This window comes from Pseudophryne corroboree, chromosome 1 (genome assembly GCF_028390025.1).
Source record: "Pseudophryne corroboree isolate aPseCor3 chromosome 1, aPseCor3.hap2, whole genome shotgun sequence".
NCBI lineage: Eukaryota > Metazoa > Chordata > Amphibia > Anura > Myobatrachidae > Pseudophryne > Pseudophryne corroboree.
Window position 1 is genome coordinate 1,088,349,654 of NC_086444.1, and position 18,004 is coordinate 1,088,367,657.

At 46.2% G+C, this 18,004-nt stretch overlaps 1 protein-coding gene across 2 annotated transcripts in view; it reads right to left on the bottom strand.

Moving 5' to 3' along the window:
* The window catches only part of FAM184B (family with sequence similarity 184 member B), a 194,773-nt gene that overhangs the window by 3,232 nt on the left and 173,537 nt on the right, over positions 1-18,004 (bottom strand). For both annotated transcript variants that reach the window (XM_063921418.1, XM_063921428.1), the window contains exons 11-12: positions 14,465-14,579; positions 12,266-12,373 (exon numbers count right to left, since the gene is read on the bottom strand). In XM_063921418.1, coding sequence (XP_063777488.1) covers positions 12,266-12,373; positions 14,465-14,579 — 223 coding nt within the window. The remainder of the gene's footprint in view (positions 1-12,265; positions 12,374-14,464; positions 14,580-18,004) is intronic.

Genomic DNA, 18,004 nt, shown 5'->3' on the forward strand with positions numbered 1-18,004 from the left:
GGACTTTCCTGGTAATGTATGATTGCCATCACCTGTGGTGAGCTAGTTACTTGATAAGAAAGGTGTTTCACCACAGGTGATGGCAATCATACATTACCAGGAAAGTCCAGGTACAGAGCATTTTCTAGAATCTAGATTATATGTAATGTAACACTTCAGCATACCTCCCAACATGACCCTCTCCAGGAAGGACAGAATGTTCTGCTCCTGGACTTCAGTCTTAATCTATGATTGCCATCACCTGTGCTGAAACACCTTTCTTATCTATTAACCTGTTCAGCACAGGTGCCGGCAATCATACATTAAGAGAAAAGTCCAGAAGCAGAGCAGTCTGTCCCTCCTGGAGAGGGTCATGTTGGGAGGTATGCTTCAGCCTGCTCTGCAAATGAAGTCACCTTTTGCGAAGGTCCCATTTTATCAGCTCAGTCCAGTTCAGCTCAGTCAGTTTTAAAATTTAAATATGTCCTGTTCCCACTAGGTGGCAGTGTGGTTAGGCGTATGTATAATACTCTTGTAGGTTCAGGCCTATTATTATATAAAATGTAAGACTTGGCCCTGGCCATCCGGTACAGGGTTCCTATCATTTCATGCTGATCTAAGGACTACCTAGCTCTTCTGACACTAGTAAATCTGCCTGCAGTTATTTCAGTCATTTTATTACATTAGTCATTATTTGTTTTTTATTCTGTGTAAACTATTTGGGCTAAATGTAATTGCCTGCGGTCTGCCGGAGGTGCGGGTCTTCATGTGATTCTGGATGGATTTTTAAAGTGCCAATCTTTTACACGGGTAAACCAACCTGGTTTTTCCGTGTAAATGATTTGTGCAGCCCGCAGGCTATTACATTTCTGCATTTATCTCAACCCATAGCCAAGGGTGTAGCTATAGTGGATGCACGGGGTTCCCATACCCTCCAACATGTTCCACATAAAAATCGGTACAAATTAGGAAAGGGCCACGCCCCCTTTCCTATCCTTTCAATGGAAGTTTGGAGAGTCAAAAATCCGTACAGACCATAAAAAAAGGTACTGTACCTGCCAAAAAGGTACAGTTGGAGGGTATGGGTTCCATACATATGGGGCCCACCTCTGGGGCCTGACAACTACACCCAGGTCATAATGTTGTCTGCCTGGTTCCTGGAAATGCTCAGTAAGCATTGTGTGGCATAATGTGAATTGAGCGCACGGTGTGTCATGTGTACTGGCAGCAGTGCATATTGTTAACTTTGGGCACTTCAATGTTACTTAAATATGAACTGGGGACACTGTGGTAAAATGTGAACTAGGGCACTACAATGGAGCATCACATTAACTAGGGCACAACTCATAGTTATTATTATTATTATTAATTTTATTTATAAGGAGCCATAAGTGTTTTGCAGTGCCATACAAAGAACAGCACAGGGAGACAAAACGTAACATTACAGTAAATAAATAACAAAAATAGAGTACAGGTAATAAAGAGCACCACAATTCTCAAAACATAATACAGCTTAGATGTAAGTAGCGAGTGAGTGATCAGCGTACTACTTGGAGTTGCCTCATGCATACTGACTCATGCATACTGCCCTCATGCACACTACGGGATACTCCCGGCTCACGATGAGTATGGAAGCAACGGGGGTGGGGTCTGCAGGAAAGAAGCAGCTTCCATGCTCTGCTCAGCCTCATCTTAGACAGAAAGTTTTTACTTTCACTTCCTGCCTGTACAGTAGCTGCTGGAGAGCTGCCAGAGTCAGACAGAGCCTGCGGAGCAGCAGCTGCAGGACCTGCCCCAGAAACCACACATTGGTAGCAACAAGGCAAGAGCTGGATGAGGGGGTGGGGGGAACAGAGAGACATGGACAGTAGGGGTAAATGACACTGCAGGACACACTAATGGGTGAAGCTAGACACACCCTATGGGCAGGGCATGACACACACCCCAATGGCATGCAGCACTATGCACAACACATTCTTCTACCTACCATAATTTCCCTCAAACTAGTTTTCCAAAGTAACTAAGTGTGGTACAACTATGAGGCACAGAAAGAACTAGGACACTACTATGGTGCATAAAATTAACAACTGTTGTGGAGAGAGGTGTCTCTCTAGAAGGGACCCATTCAAAACGTAGCAATAGAGCACATAACGTTCTTGCTACGAGTATAACTGAGGTGTGATAGTCATTATGGGTGTGGCTTAATGGCAAGGGATGTATGGGACTTCATTGTGAACAGGTATGATGTCACTGTGGGCGTGGACAGCTCTAAAACTTCCACAAATATGACAGAGAGCAGGCAGAAAGTACACTGCTCAAAAAAATAAAGGGAACACTTATCAACACAATGTAACTCCAAGTCAATCGCACTTCTGTGAAATCAAACTGTCCACTTAGGAAGCAACACTGATTGACAATCAATTTCACATGCTGTTGTGCAAATGGAATAGACAACAGATGGGAATTCTAGGCAATTAGCAAGACACCCCCAATAAAGGAGTTGTTCTGCAGGTGGTGACCACAGACCACTTCTCAGCTCCTATGCTTTCTGGCTGATGTTTTGGGCACTTTTGGAAGCTGGCGGTGCTTTCACTCTAGTGGTAGCATGAGACGGAGTCTACAACCCACACAAGTGGCTCAGGTAGTGCAGCTCATCCAGGATGGCACATCAATGCGAGCTGTGGCAAGAAGGATTGCTGTGTCTGTCAGCGTAGTGTCCAGAGCATGGAGGTGCTACCAGGAGATAGGCCAGTACATCAGGAGACGTGGAGGAGGCCGTAGGAGGGCAACAACCCAGTAGCAGGACCGCTACCTCCGCCTTTGTGCAAGGAGGAACAGGAGGAGCACTGCCAGAGCCCTGCAAAATGACCTCCAGCAAGCCACAAATGTGCATGTGTCTACTCAAATGATCAGAAACAGACTCCATGAGGGTGGTATGAGGGCCCCACGTCCACAGGTGGGGGTTGTGCTTACAGCCCAACACCGTGCAGGACGTTTGGCATTTGCCAGAGAACACCAAGATTGGCAAATTCGCCACTGGCGCCCTGTGCTCTTCACAGATGAAAGCAGGTTCTCACTGAGCACATGTGACAGACGTGACAGAGTCTGGAGACGCCGAGGAGAATGTTCTGCTGCCTGCAACATACTCCATCATGACCGGTTTGGCAGTGGGACAGTAATGGTGTGGGGTGGCATTTCTTTGGGGGGCCGCACAGCCCTCCATGTGCTCGCCAGAGGTAGCCTGACTGCCATTAGGTACCGAGATGAGATCCTCAGACCCCTTGTGAGACCATATGCTGGTGCGGTTGGCCCTGGGTTCCACCTAATGCAAGACAATGTTAGACCTCATGTGGCTGGAGTGTGTCAGCAGTTCCTGCAAGACGAAGGCATTGATGCTATGGACTGGCCCGCCCGTTCCCCAGACCTGAATCCAATTGAGCACATCTGGAACATCATGTCTCGCTCCATCCACCAACGCCACGTTGCACCACAGACTGTCCAGGAGTTGGCGGATGCTTTAGTCCAGGTCTGGGAGGAGATCCCTCAGGAGACCATCCGTCACCTCATCAGGAGCATGCCCAGGCATTGGAGGGAGGTCATACAGGCACGTGGAGGCCACACACACTACTGAGCCTCATTTTGACTTGTTTTAAGGACATTACATCAAAGTTGGATCAGCCTGTAGTGTGTTTTTCCACTTTAATTTTGAGTGTGACTCCAAATCCAGACCTCCATGGGTTAATAAATTTGATTTCCATTGATAATTTTTGTGTGATTTTGTTGTCAGCACATTCAACTATGTAAAGAACAAAGTATTTAATAAGAATATTTCATTCATTCAGATCTAGGATGTGTTATTTTAGTGTTCCCTTTATTTTTTTGAGCAGTGTATTATTGCAGAGTCCTCCTGTGAGAGGATAGCATTGAAGGCAGCACAATTCCCTCCTCTCTCTCAATTGGTGCTTCATTATAAAGAGCTGTCTACACCTCCTGCCTCCAGCTGCTTTTGGACCTTATTCAGAATTGGCTGTACACAAAGTATGTAAGAAAAAACAGCGGCTTTACGTGACCTGTTCATAGTCGTTTGCATGAGCAAGACTGTAGCTGCCAATCCCACCCCTTCATGTACAGGGGTCAGATGCGGCTGGAATATCACTAGAGGCATGGCTTTACTCTGTCTACTGAAAATGCTAAAAAATTGCAGCACACAATGGAAGAATATCACAGTTAATGACCAGATAATAAGTTCCAAAGAGACTTGAAGCATCTGAAATGCAAAGCGAAGCAGATGAAAAAATTATTTTTTGCACTTTTTGATAACACTTAAAAATATACAGTATGTGCAGGCTTCCCCTTCCCCAACGGAGTATGAATCAGTCCATATTTGTGTAAGATAACTGCACTGCGGTGTAAGGTAAATGTTCCAACAGTTTTCGGGGCCCATTTATCATGGATCACATAATGAATGTGATTACCGCCCAGGATAGCATTGCAATATGCAATCATATTGTCTGGATGTATTATCCAGCACATGCAGGGAAATGATACCGTCCCCGCGATGTGGTGTGAAGGCTGCTGGGGTGCCACGCATGCGCGGTCTGCTAAGACCTCACATGCACAGAGGCCACTTCTGGGGAGAGTTCCGGGGGAACCCTCTGCCCGCTACAGTTGTGATCTGTAGCCCATATGCTTCAATAGCTACACAGAATAGTAGCCGCAGGGGCCAATATCGGAAATGCATTGCATTCCTGATATTGGTAAAAAATCTCTGATGCCTGCTACGGTTTTTCCTTCCTACATTCAAGTGTTAATGTATTTTAATTAACTGCGCTAATGAGATATAAGCTGCTTTCTTAGGAATTATTAATGTGATGTTTAAAAGAAAGCGCTATAGATGTTAAATAATGTGTGCATTAAGTATATAGTGATAAAAATATAAAAAGCGGTACCTGTAAAAAAAGAAAAAATATTATTAGTGATAGAATGTTTACACTCTTTTGAGTGAATATAGTGAAGGAGGTAGCCAGCAACACTTTAATTGTCCTGAATTGCCGTGGTTTCCTACCTTTCCCTATGCTTTGCTCCGGGGCCGCTGAGAGCACTGGGCGCTGAGACCGCTGAGAGCCGCTGGGAGAGCCGCTGAGAGCGCTGAGAGCCGCTGGGAGCACTGCGGCTCTGATGGTTTTCCTCTGCGGCTGTTGGTTATTGGCGGGGCTGGCAGCGCTTGTGTGTCCCGCTGTGTCCTGGGCTGGCAGCGCTTGCGTGTCCCGCTATGTCCTGCGGGCTGTACGCCGGCGTGATGTTGATCCCGGCTTCAGGTGCAGCAGGTGTTTATTCTGCTCGTGTTGCGGCCGATGTTATGGCCGTGCAGAGGGCTTCCTCCTTAAAGTGTATATGATCCCCAACGCGTTTCATGCACTTCAATGCACTTTTTCGAGGAGTAAAATGAATAATAAGATTTTACTTACCGATAAATCTATTTCTCGTAGTCCGTAGTGGATGCTGGGGACTCCGTCAGGACCATGGGGAATAGCGGCTCCGCAGGAGACAGGGCACAAAAGCAAGCTTTTAGGATCACATGGTGTGTACTGGCTCCTCCCCCTATGACCCTCCTCCAAGCCTCAGTTAGGTACTGTGCCCGGACGAGCGTACACAATAAGGAAGGATCTTGAATCCCGGGTAAGACTCATACCAGCCACACCAATCACACCGTACAACTTGTGATCTGAACCCAGTTAACAGTATGATAACAATGAAGTAGCCTCTAAAAAAGATGGCTCACAACAATAATAACCCGATTTTTGTAACAATAACTATGTACAAGTAATGCAGACAATCCGCACTTGGGATGGGCGCCCAGCATCCACTACGGACTACGAGAAATAGATTTATCGGTAAGTAAAATCTTATTTTCTCTAACGTCCTAGTGGATGCTGGGGACTCCGTCAGGACCATGGGGATTATACCAAAGCTCCCAAACGGGCGGGAGAGTGCGGATGACTCTGCAGCACCGAATGAGAGAACTCCAGGTCCTCCTCAGCCAGGGTATCAAATTTGTAGAATTTTACAAACGTGTTCCCCCCTGACCACGTAACTGCTCGGCAAAATTTTAAAGCCGAGACCCCCTCGGGCATCCGCCCAAGATGAGCCCACCTTCCTTGTGGAATGGGCACTTACAGATTTTGGCTGTGGCAGGCCTGCCACAGAATGTGCAAGCTGAATTGTACTACAAATCCAACGAGCAATAGTCTGCTTAGAAGCAGGAGCACCCAGCTTTTTGGGTGCCAACAATATAAACAGCAAGTCAGACTTTCTGACTCTAGCCGTCCTGGAATTATATATATATATAAATATTTTCAGGGCCCTGACAACGTCTAGCAACTTGGAGTCCTCCAAGTCCCTAGTAGCCGCAGGCACCACAATATGTTGTTTCAGGTGAAACGCTGACACCACCTTAGGAAGAAACTGGGGACGAGTCCGCAGTTCTGCCTTGTCCGACTGGAAAAACAAATATGGGCTTTTTTAAGACAAAGCCCCCAATTCTGACAATCGTCTGGCCGAGGCCAGGGCCACAACATGGTCACTTTCCATGTGAGATATTTCAAATCCACAGATTTGAGCGGTTCAAACCAATATGATTTTAGGAATCCCAACACTACGTTGAGATCCCACGGTGCCACTGGAGGCACACAAGGGGCTGTATATGCAATACTCCCTTGACAAACGTCTGGACTTCAGGAATTGAAGCCAATTTTTTCTGGAAGAAAATCTACAGGGCCGAAACTTGAACCTTAATGGACCCCAATTTGAGGCTCATAGACACTCCTGTTTTCAGGAAGTGCAGAAATCGACCTAGTCGAAATTTTTTCGTGGGGCCTTCCTGGCCTCACCCACGCAACATATTTTCACCACATGTGGTGATAACGTTGTACGGTCACCTCCTTCCTGGCTTTGACCAGGGTAGGTATGACTTCTTCCGGAATGCCTTTTCCCTTAGGATCCGGCGTTCAACCGCCATGCCGTCAAACGCAGTCGCGGTAAGTCTTGGAACAGACAAGGTCCCTGCTGGAGCAGGTCCTTTCTTAGAGGCAGATGCCACGGTTCCTCTTGGAACAGACATGGTTCTTGCTGAAAGCAAATCCCATCTTAGCTCCCGAGGCCATTAGTCCTCTGTGAGCATCTCTTGAAGTTCCGGGTACCAAGTCCCTCTTGGCCAATCCGGAGCCACGAGTATAGTTCTTACTCCTCTACGTCTTATAATTCTCAATACCTTGGTTATGAGAAACAGAGGAGGGAACACATACACCGACTGTTACACCCACGGTGTTACCAGGACGTCCACAGCTATCGCCTGAAGGTCTCGTGACCTGGCGCAATACCTGTCACGTTTTTTGTTCGGGCGGGACGCCATCATGTCCACCTTTGGTCTTTCCCAACGGTTCACAATCATGCGGAAAACTTCCCGATGAAGTTCCCACTCTCCCGGGTGGAGGTCGTGCCTGCTGAGGAAGTCTGCTTCCCAGTCATCCACTCCCGGAATGAACACTGCTGACAGTGCTAACACATGATTTTCCGCCTAGCGAAAAATCCTTGCAGTTTTGACCACTGCCCTCCTGCTTCTTGTGCCGCCCTTTCTGTTTACGTGGGCGACTGCCGTGATGTTATCCCACTGGATCAATACCGGCTGACCTTGAAGCAGGGGCCTTGCTAAACTTAGAGCATTATAAATTTGCTCTTAGCTCCAGTATATTTATGTGGAGAGAATTCTCCAGACTTGATCACACTCCCTGGAAAATTTTTCCCTGTGTGACTGCTCCCCAGCCTCTCAGGCTGGCCTCCGTGGTTACCAGCATCCAATCCTGAATGCCGAATCTGCGGCCCTCTAGAAGATGAGCACTCTGTAATCACCACAGGAGAGACACCCTTGTCCTTGGATATAGGGTTATCCGCTGATGCATCTGAAGATGCGATCCGGACCATTTGTCCAGCAGATCCCACTGAAGAGTTCTTGTGTGAAATCTGCCGAATGGAAGCGCTTCGTAATAAGCCACCATTTTTACCAGGACTCTTGTGCAATGATGCACTGACACTTTTCCTGGTTTTAGGAGGATCCCGATTAGCTCGGATAACTCCCTGGCTTTCTCCTCTGGGAGAAACACCTTTTCCTGGACTGTGTCCAGAATCATCCCTAGGACCAGCAGACGTGTCGTCGGAACAACTGCGGTTATGGAATATTTAGAATCCACCCGTGCTGTCGTAGAACTACTTGAGATAGTGCTACTCCGACCTCCAACTGTTCTCTGGACCTTGTTCTTATCAGGAGGTCGTCCATTCTCTTTGACGACGAATCCTCATTTCGGTCATTACCTTGGTAAGGACCCGGGGTGCCTTGGACAATCCAACGGCATCGTCTGAAACTGATAGTGACAGTTCTGTACCACGAACCTGAGGTACCCTTGGTGAGAAAAGCACATTTTTGGGACATGGAGGTAAGCATCCCTGATGTCCCGGGACACTATATAGTCCCCTTGTTTGCTATCACTGCTCTGAGTGACTCCATCTGAATTTGAACCTTTGTAAGTGTTCAAAAAAATTTTTCGATTTAGAATCGGTCTCACCTAGCCTTCTGGCTTCAGTACCACCATATAGTGTGGAACAATACCCCTTTCCTTGTTGTAGGAGGGGTATTTTTATTATCACCTGCTGGGAATACAGCTTGTGAATCATTTTCAATACTGCCTCCCTGTCGGAGGGAGACATTGGTACAGCAGACTACAGGAACCTGCGAGGGGGGAAACGCCTCGACATTCCAATCTGTACCCCTTGGATACTACTTGTAGGATCCAGGGGTCCTGTACGGTCCCAGCGTCATGCTGAGAACTTAGTAGAAGCGGCGAAGGGCTTCTATTCCTGGGAATGGGCTGCCTGCTGCAGTCTTCTTCCCTTTTCTCTATCCCTGGGCAGATATGACTCTTATAGGGACGAAAAGACTGAGGCTGAAAAGACGGTGTCTTTTTCTGCAGAGATGTGACTTAGGGTAAATAACGGTGGATTTTCCAGCAGTTGCCGTGGCCACCAGGTCCCATGGACCGACCCCAAATAACTCCTCCCCTTTATACGGCAATACATCTTTGTGCCGTTTGGAATCTGCATCACCTGACCACTGTCGTGTCCATAAACATCTTCTTGCAGATATGGACATCGCATTTACTCTTGATGCCAGAGTGCAATATCCCTCTGCGCATCTCGCATATATAGAAATGCATCCTTTAAATGCTCTATAGTCAATAAAATACTGTCCCTGTCAAGGGTATCAATATTTTTAGTCAGGGAATCCGACCAAGCCACCTCAGGTCTGCACATCCAGGCTGAGGCGATCGCTGGTCACAGTATAACACCAGCATGTGTGTGTATACTTTTTAGGATATTTTTCAGCCTCCTATTAGCTGGCTCCTTAAGTACGGTCCTATCTGTAGATGGTACCGCCACTTGTTCTGATAAGCGTGTGAGCGCCTTATCCACCCTGAGGGGTGTTTCCCAACGCGCCTTAACTTCTGGCGGGAAAAGGTATACCGCCAATAATTTTCTATCGGGGGAAACCCACGCATCATCACACACTTCATATAATTTATCTGATTCAGGAAAAACTACAGGTAGTTTTTTCACCTCACACATAATACCCTTTTTTGTGGTACTTGGAGTATCAGAAATATGTAACACCTCCTTCATTGCCCTTAACGTGTGGCCCTAAAGGAAAATACGTTTGTTTCTTCACCGTCGACACTGAAATCAGTGTCCTTGTCTGGGTCTGTGTCGACCGACTGAGGTAAATGGGCATTTTACAGCCCCTGACGGTGTTTGAGACGCCTGGACAGATACTAATTTGTTCGCCGGCCCTCTCATGTCGTCAACCGGCTTACAGCGTGTTGACATTATCACGTAATTCCATAAATAAGCCATCCATTCCGGTGTCGACTCCCTAGAGAGTGACATCACCATTACAGGCAATTTGCTCCGCCTCCTCACCAACATTTACCTCATACATGTCGACACACACGTACCGACATACAGCATACACATAGGGAATGCTCTGATAGAGGACAGGACCCACTAGCCCTTTGGGGAGACAGAGGGAGAGTTTGCCAGCACACACCAAAACGCTATAATTATCCAGGGACAACCTTTATATAAGTGTTCCTCCCTTATAGCATTTTAATATATGTACATATCGCCAAATCAGTGCCCCCCCTCTCTGTTTTAACCCTGTTTCTGTAGTGCAGTGCAGGGGAGAGCCTGGGAGCCTTCCCACCAGCATTTCTGTGAGGGAAAATGGCGCTGTGTGCTGCGGAGAATAGGCCCCGCCCCCTTTTCGGCGGGCTTCTTCTCCGGAGTTTTTGATATCTGGCAGGGGTTAAATACATCCATATAGCCTCAAGGGCTATATGTGATGTATTTTTCGCCATACAGGTATTATACATTGCTGCCCAGGGCGCCCCCCCCCAGCGCCCTGCACCCTCCGTGACTGCTGTGAGAAGTGTGCTGACAACAATGGCGCACAGCTGCAGTGCTGTGCGCTACCTGATGAAGACTGAAAGTCTTCTGCCGCCTGGTTCCGGACCTCTTCATCTTCAGCATCTGCAAGGGGGGTCGGCGGCGCGGCTCCGGGACGAACCCCAGGGCGAGCCCTGTGTTCCGACTCCCTCTGGAGCTAATGGTGTCCAGTAGCCTAAGAATCCAATCCATCCTGCACGCAGGTGAGTTGAAAATCTCTCCCCTAAGTCCCTCGATGCAGTGAGCCTGTTGCCAGCAGGACTCACTGAAAATAAAGAACCTAAAAACTTTTTCTAAGTAACTCTTTAAGAGAGCCACCTAGATTGCACCCTACTCGGACGGGCACAAAAACCTAACTGAGGCTTGGAGGAGGGTCATAGGGGGAGGAGCCAGTACACACCATGTGATCCTAAAAGCTTGCTTTTGTGCCCTGTCTCCTGCGGAGCCGCTATTCCCCATGGTCCTGACGGAGTCCCCAGCATCCACTAGGACGTTAGAGAAAAAAAGTTATTTTTATTTGGTTTTATTTATATTAAAAATACCGGAACTTCCGGGTGGAAATGACCTAATTTTTTGGTGGGAACCATATGCTTGGTTTCACACTGTTAAAAAACAGAATAAAGGAAGTTTTAGAGTGATTATGACTGGTACCGCTTAAAATAATTATTATCTCTTAATTTTAAAATGAATGTAGACTTTATTATGATTATAACTTTATATAAAAAATATCCTATTTTTGTTTTTTATATGATTAGCCTATTTTTATTATTGTTTTCGAAGGAATGGGTTGAGTTCAATTTCTACATTTAAACCTTTTGGAGTCATGGTTTTTAAATCATAGATCCATCTGGTTTCTACCATTTTTAATTCTTCAGAGATGTTTCCACCAAAAATGAGGTCATTTCCACCCGGAAGTTCCGGTATTTTTAATATAAATAAAACCAAATAAAAAGAAGTTTTTATTCATTTTACTCCTCGAAAAAGTGCATTGAAGTGCATGAAACGCGTTGGGGATCATATACACTTTAAGGAGGAAGCCCTCTGCACGGCCATAACATCGGCCGCAACACGAGCAGAATAAACACCTGCTGCACCTGAAGCCGGGATCAACATCACGCCGGCGTACAGCCTGCAGGACATAGCGGGACACGCAAGCGCTGCCAGCCCAGGACACAGCGGGACACACAAGCGCTGCCAGCCCCGCCAATAACTAGCCACAAATATATCATGATAAATGAGCCCCTTAGTGGTTTTGCACAAAAGGGTGTGTTTTAAATATTTGCAACCAATCAGATGAAGTCATCACCATCATCAGTGTGTAATTTTCACCACGGTTATACTGCAGCGCTCGCAAATCAGACCCCTCCAGCCAGCTACGTTTGCAACTGACAGGGCCTGCACACCCATCCCAGACCGTATCACAGTCCTACTGTAGCAGGTGCTGCATATGCCAGAAAAAAAGACAGGTGCAATTAAAGAAAAATGCATATTGTGGCCAGAAACAGACACAAATCACATTTATGTGTGACCCTTTCCAAGTGTGCAACATTTCTTCTTCTAAATCCTTAATTTCTTGCTACGCTGATGGGCCATCCCTAATGGCATTTGCATTCGACAGTATATAAATTGTCTACTGCAGTCCTCCATATGTTGAGCTTTATCCCCTTTCTCAAAGGAATTGTGACAATGGGAAGACGGATAGTCCAGCTTGTTGTTATAAGTGTAAATGTCTTACCTTTAATGTGGGTGTTAAACTGCCTCCATTGGGATTGCAAGAGAATGACTGACTTCTATGCGTTTCCTGACTGATTGGCATTGAAACTTCATCAAAGTTTTGTATTTCCTGTAAAAGAAGAAATAACTTTAGCTCCTGAGCATCTTCACAGAAACTGAGCTGGGATATAAAACTAACATTTTTGTCAATTGCTGCAAGAGAAGACCTCTCATAATAATGGGTGTATGTTCTGTGATATCATGGGACATCAAGACCAGGTACTGATTTATTTATTAACAGCTATTTATATAGCGCTCACATTTTCTGCAGCACATTACAGAAAATGTCACATCAGTCCCTTCCCCAGTGGGTTATATTGTTTCTGTGCAGGGTAAATACTGGCTGCTTTATTTTTACACTGCAATTTAGATTTCAGTTTGAACACACCCCACCCAAATCTAACTCTCTCTGCACATGTTATATCTGCTCCCCCTGCAGTGCACATGGGGGGTCATTCCGAGTTGATCGTAGCTGTGCTAAGTTAACAGCTACGATCGTTAACTTAGACATGCGTGGGAGACGCCCAGCACAGGGCTAGTCCGCCCCACATGTCAGTGCCGCCCTCCCCCCGCACAAATACAAAAGCATCGCACAGAGGCGATGCTTTTGTATTTGAGGAGTAACTCCCGGCCAGCGCAGCTCCTGCAGCTGGCCGGGAGTTGCTCGTCGCTCCAGCTGGCCACAGCGGCAGCGTGAGACGTCACGCAGCCGCCGCGGCCCGCCCCCTCAACGGTCCGGCCACGCGCGTTGGCCGGACCGCTCCCCCTAAACGGCGGCTTAACGCCGTCGTTCAGCCTCCTCCCGCCTAGCGACCGCCTCTGTCTCAGAGGCGATCACTAGGTAACGAAAGCTGCCATGCACCGGCGCCGCATGCGCAGTTCCGACCCGATCGCTGCGCTGCTACAAACTGCAGCGAACGATCGGGTCGGAATGACCTCCATGGTTTTGCCCATTAGAGGAAGATTTTGCTTTTGCAATCAAACTTGAATTAGGGCTTTTGTTCATACACTGTACAATGCCTACAGCAATTTCTGCTTATTCCTGACCTGCTTTACATTTTCTTTAGTCAGACATTAAGCTGATTACCAATGAACCCAGAATCTGCCCTATACAGAGCTCTGTCCATTTCCTCATAGAATACTTTGGAGGAGATGTATCAAACCTAAAGCGTGGAGAAGAGGAGACATTGCCCATTTCTACAGAATGTGCTGGAAAAATGTTAGCTCGAAGATGATTGGTTTTTATGGGCAATTCTCCACTTGATCACTTTTCCAATCTTTAGAAGGTTTGATACATTTCCCCCTATATCATGACGCGGGGTGTAAGAGCTCTTCTTGCTACTCATTAATAAAAAATAATGAATGAAAAAAAATAACTAACAATACAAAAAAACATTTATTTTTATTAGCAATGGTAGTTAAAATACTAAAATGTTTTCACATCTTCATCTTAAAACTACTACTCATGTATTAAAAGGAATCCAGCACCTCTGGGTTGTGTGACCCATATAAAAGAGCCCTGCCTGCAGCCACACCATTTTATATATATGTTCCTATACTTCACATTATGGGGACATTGGGGGTAATTCCAAGTTGATCGCAGCAGGATTTTTTTTAGCAGTTGGGCAAAACCATGTGCAGTGCAGGGGAGGCAGATATAACATGTGCAGATAGAGTTAGATTTGGGTGGGTTATTTTATTTCTGTGCAGGGTAAATACTGGCTGCTTTATTTTTACACTGCAAATTAGATTGCAGATTGAACACACCCCACCCAAATCTAACTCTCTCTGCACATGTTATATCTGCCTCCCCTGCAGTGCTCATGGTTTTGCCCAACTGCTAAAAAAAATCCTGCTGCGATCAACTTGGAATTACCCCCTTTATCAGCGCAAATGCACCTGGCTGCTGCATTACAGAACACACATCATTACATAAACTGCTGTAGTTATACAAGGACCAGTAAAAGAGTCACATGAATCATCGTCCCTCCAGTAATTGGATTCCTCTCCTACCAAAGGCATGTACTGTACTGATAAATAGTCACTGTACTATACAACCTGAGAGCAGTGTAGTTCCATATCATACTGTAATGCACTAAACTAGAGACAATTACTGACATTTGTTTGTAAATATTATTGAACAAGTAAAAAGAAAACTCACTAATAAATGTTTTATAATTTGATCTTTATCATTCAGTTTATCCTGCAAACAGTTTATTAGATGTAAATCCTCTGGCCGAGGCTGTTTCCTTGTCTTATCTTCCATTTCTTTCACCCTATATTTGAAGAAGAAGAGAAACAGCTTATAATCCTGGAAGCAATTAAAATCTGATTAAGTAAAGGTAACATCTAAGTCTCGAGTACTATAAACAACAGAACATGGGGTACATCTAATACAATAGGTGGACTGTAATGGCGTCCGAGTTTGCCAGAGGACATTTTTTTAGAGCGCCAGCCATTTATAAGGCATGGTTTTGTCTTGTAAATGACTGACGCTTAAAAAAAAAAGTCCGACCTCAGCCAGCATCCCACACTTCCGGCAAACTCTGATGCCATTACATCCCGCCTAATAAGTCATTTCTGTTGTCTCCAGTCTTTAGAACCTCTGAGGAGTGATGGAATTTTAACAAACCCTGATTGTTAATTAAGTTGCCCTGGTCTCAAGAGTAGATGGTTGATTTAAAGGTATAGTCCACCCCACTTGATATACCTGCTTTCAGTACAGTAAACGGAGTGCAGGTCCCTATGTTGCAACCTGCAGCTGGAAGCTGGTTCTCGGTGTTCATATGAAGTCATCAACACAGTGCATAACTTAATGAAAACAGGCAACTTCTCTACTGGCCCACTTCTCCACTCATTTCACTGCTTGATACATCCACCCCACAGTCAAATACATTGCAGCAGAAGAGTTGGAATGGATAGATTAAGTCTCTACACCAGCGATGGCAGCATGTGGCCCTCTGAACCTTCACCAGTGTCCCACAGGTGGCAACAATTAAACCAGTTAAAAATGGCAACAGTTAAACCCAAATGTAGGAAATTATGTGTCCAAAATTGGGATGATACCAATATTGTACAGAGAGTTCTGAAAATTGTTCTCATCTCTACTTCACATGAATAGCACAATGGGGGTTCCAGCAACAAGTAATAGTAAAGGTGCACTGTTTCCCTGCCTGGAGGAGATGCATAAGGGTGTGCAGTTATCCAAAAGCAGATACGCCCAATGAATACAGCGAGCAGCACCCAAAGTAACTCTAGGACTTAGGGGGTCATTCCGAGTTGTTCGCTCGGTAAAAATCTTCGCATCGCAGCGATTTTCCGCTTAATGCGCATGCGCAATGTCCGCACTGCGACTGCGCCAAGTAAATTTGCTATGCACTTAGGAATTTTACTCACGGCATTTTCATCGTTCTGGCGATCATAATGTGATTGACAGGAAATGGGTGTTACTGGGCGGAAACAGGCCGTTTTATGGGCGTGTGGGAAAAAACGCTACCGTTTCCGGAAAAAACGCAGGAGTGGCTGGAGAAACGGGGGAGTGTCTGGGCGAACGCTGGGTGTGTTTGTGACGTCAAACCAGGAACGACAAGCAGTGAAATGATCGCAGATGCCGAGTAAGTCTGAAGCAACTCAGAAACTGCTACGAGGTGTGTAATCGCAATATTGCGAATACATCGTTCGCAATTTTAAGATGCTAAGATTCACTCCCAGTAGGCGGCGGCTTAGCATGAGCAAATCTGCTAAAATTCACTTGCGAGCGAACAACTCGGAATGACCCCCTTAGTCAGCATGTAAATAACTGCTCATCTGTAGTTCCAACATATCAGGTTTACTCATAGTTCCAACATATCAAGTCTATTCAAAAAACTTTCATCAGGGAGATATTAAAAGCTACAGGAGAGCAGCTATCTACATTCTGACTAAGGGAGAGATGTATCAATGTATCAACCATTGTAAAGAATACAGGTGGAGAAGTTGCCCATAGTAAGCAGTCAGCTCCTAGACATCATCCTTTAAATAGCATATACTTGATAATAACTTGTCCTCGTTAGAAGGTTTGATAGATCTCCAATCTTATTCCCGTTGTATTTTCAAACTTTAGAACAAGTTTGATGAGTTGATTCGAGAACCTCTCTAGTACAATTGGGAACACCTCTACTGCTGATGAACAAAACTGTTATTTCTCTGACGTCCTAGTGGATGCTGGGAACTCCGAAAGGACCATGGGGAATAGCGGCTCCGCAGGAGGCTGGGCACAAAAGTAAAAAGCTTTAGGACTACCTGGTGTGCACTGGCTCCTCCCCCTATGACCCTCCTCCAAGCCTCAGTTAGATTTTTGTGCCCGAACGAGAAGGGTGCACACTAGGTGGCTCTCCTGAGCTGCTTAGTGAAAAGTTTAAGTTTAGGTTTTTTATTTTCAGTGAGTCCTGCTGGCAACAGGCTCACTGCATCGAGGGACTAAGGGGAGAAGAAGCGAACTCACCTGCGTGCAGAGTGGATTGGGCTTCTTAGGCTACTGGACATTAGCTCCAGAGGGACGATCATAGGCCCAGCCATGGATAAGTCCCAGAGCCGCGCCGCTGGCCCCCTTACAGAGCCAGAAGACTGAAGAGGTCCGGAAAATCGGCGGCAGAAGACGTCCTGTCTTCAATAAGGTAGCGCACAGCACCGCAGCTGTGCGCCATTGCTCTCAGCACACTTCACACTCCGGTCACTGAGGGTGCAGGGCGCTGGGGGGGGGCGCCCTGAGACGCAATAAAAACACCTTAGATGGCAAAAAATACATCACATATAGCTCCTGGGCTATATGGATGCATTTAACCCCTGCCAATTTTTCCTTAAAAAAGCGGGAGAAAGGCCGCCGAGAAAGGGGCGGAGCCTATCTCCTCAGCACACTGGCGCCATTTTTCCTCACAGCTCCGTTGGAGGGAAGCTCCCTGACTCTCCCCTGCAGTCCTGCACTACAGAAACAGGGTAAAACAAGAGAGGGGGGGCACTAATTTGGCAGATAAATCTATACAGCAGCTATATAAGGGAAAAACACTTATATAAGGTTATCCCTGTATATATATAGCGCTCTGGTGTGTGCTGGCAAACTCTCCCTCTGTCTCCCCAAAGGGCTAGTGGGGTCCTGTCCTCTATCAGAGCATTCCCTGTGTGTGTGCTGTGTGTCGGTACGTTGTGTCGACATGTATGAGGAGGAAAATGGTATGGAGGCGGAGAAATTGCCTGTATTAGTGATGTCACCCCCTAGGGAGTCGACACCTGACTGGATGGTCTTATGGAAGGAATTACGTGATAGTGTCAGCACTTTACAAAAGTCTGTTGACGACATGAGACAGCCGGCAAATCAGTTATTACCTGTACAGGCGTCTCAAACACCGTCAGGGGCTCTAAAGCGCCCGTTACCTCAGATGGTCGACACAGACCCAGACACGGACACTGACTCCAGTGTCGACGGTGAGGAAACAAACGTATTTTCCAGTAGGGCCACACGTTACATGATCACGGCAATGAAGGAGGTTTTGAACATTTCTGATACTACAAGTACCACAAAAAAGGGTATTATGTGGGGTGTGAAAAAACTACCCGTAGTTTTTCCTGAATCAGATGAATTAAATGAGGTGTGTGATGAAGCGTGGGTTTCCCCCGATAAAAAACTGCTAATTTCTAAAAAATTATTGGCATTATACCCTTTCCC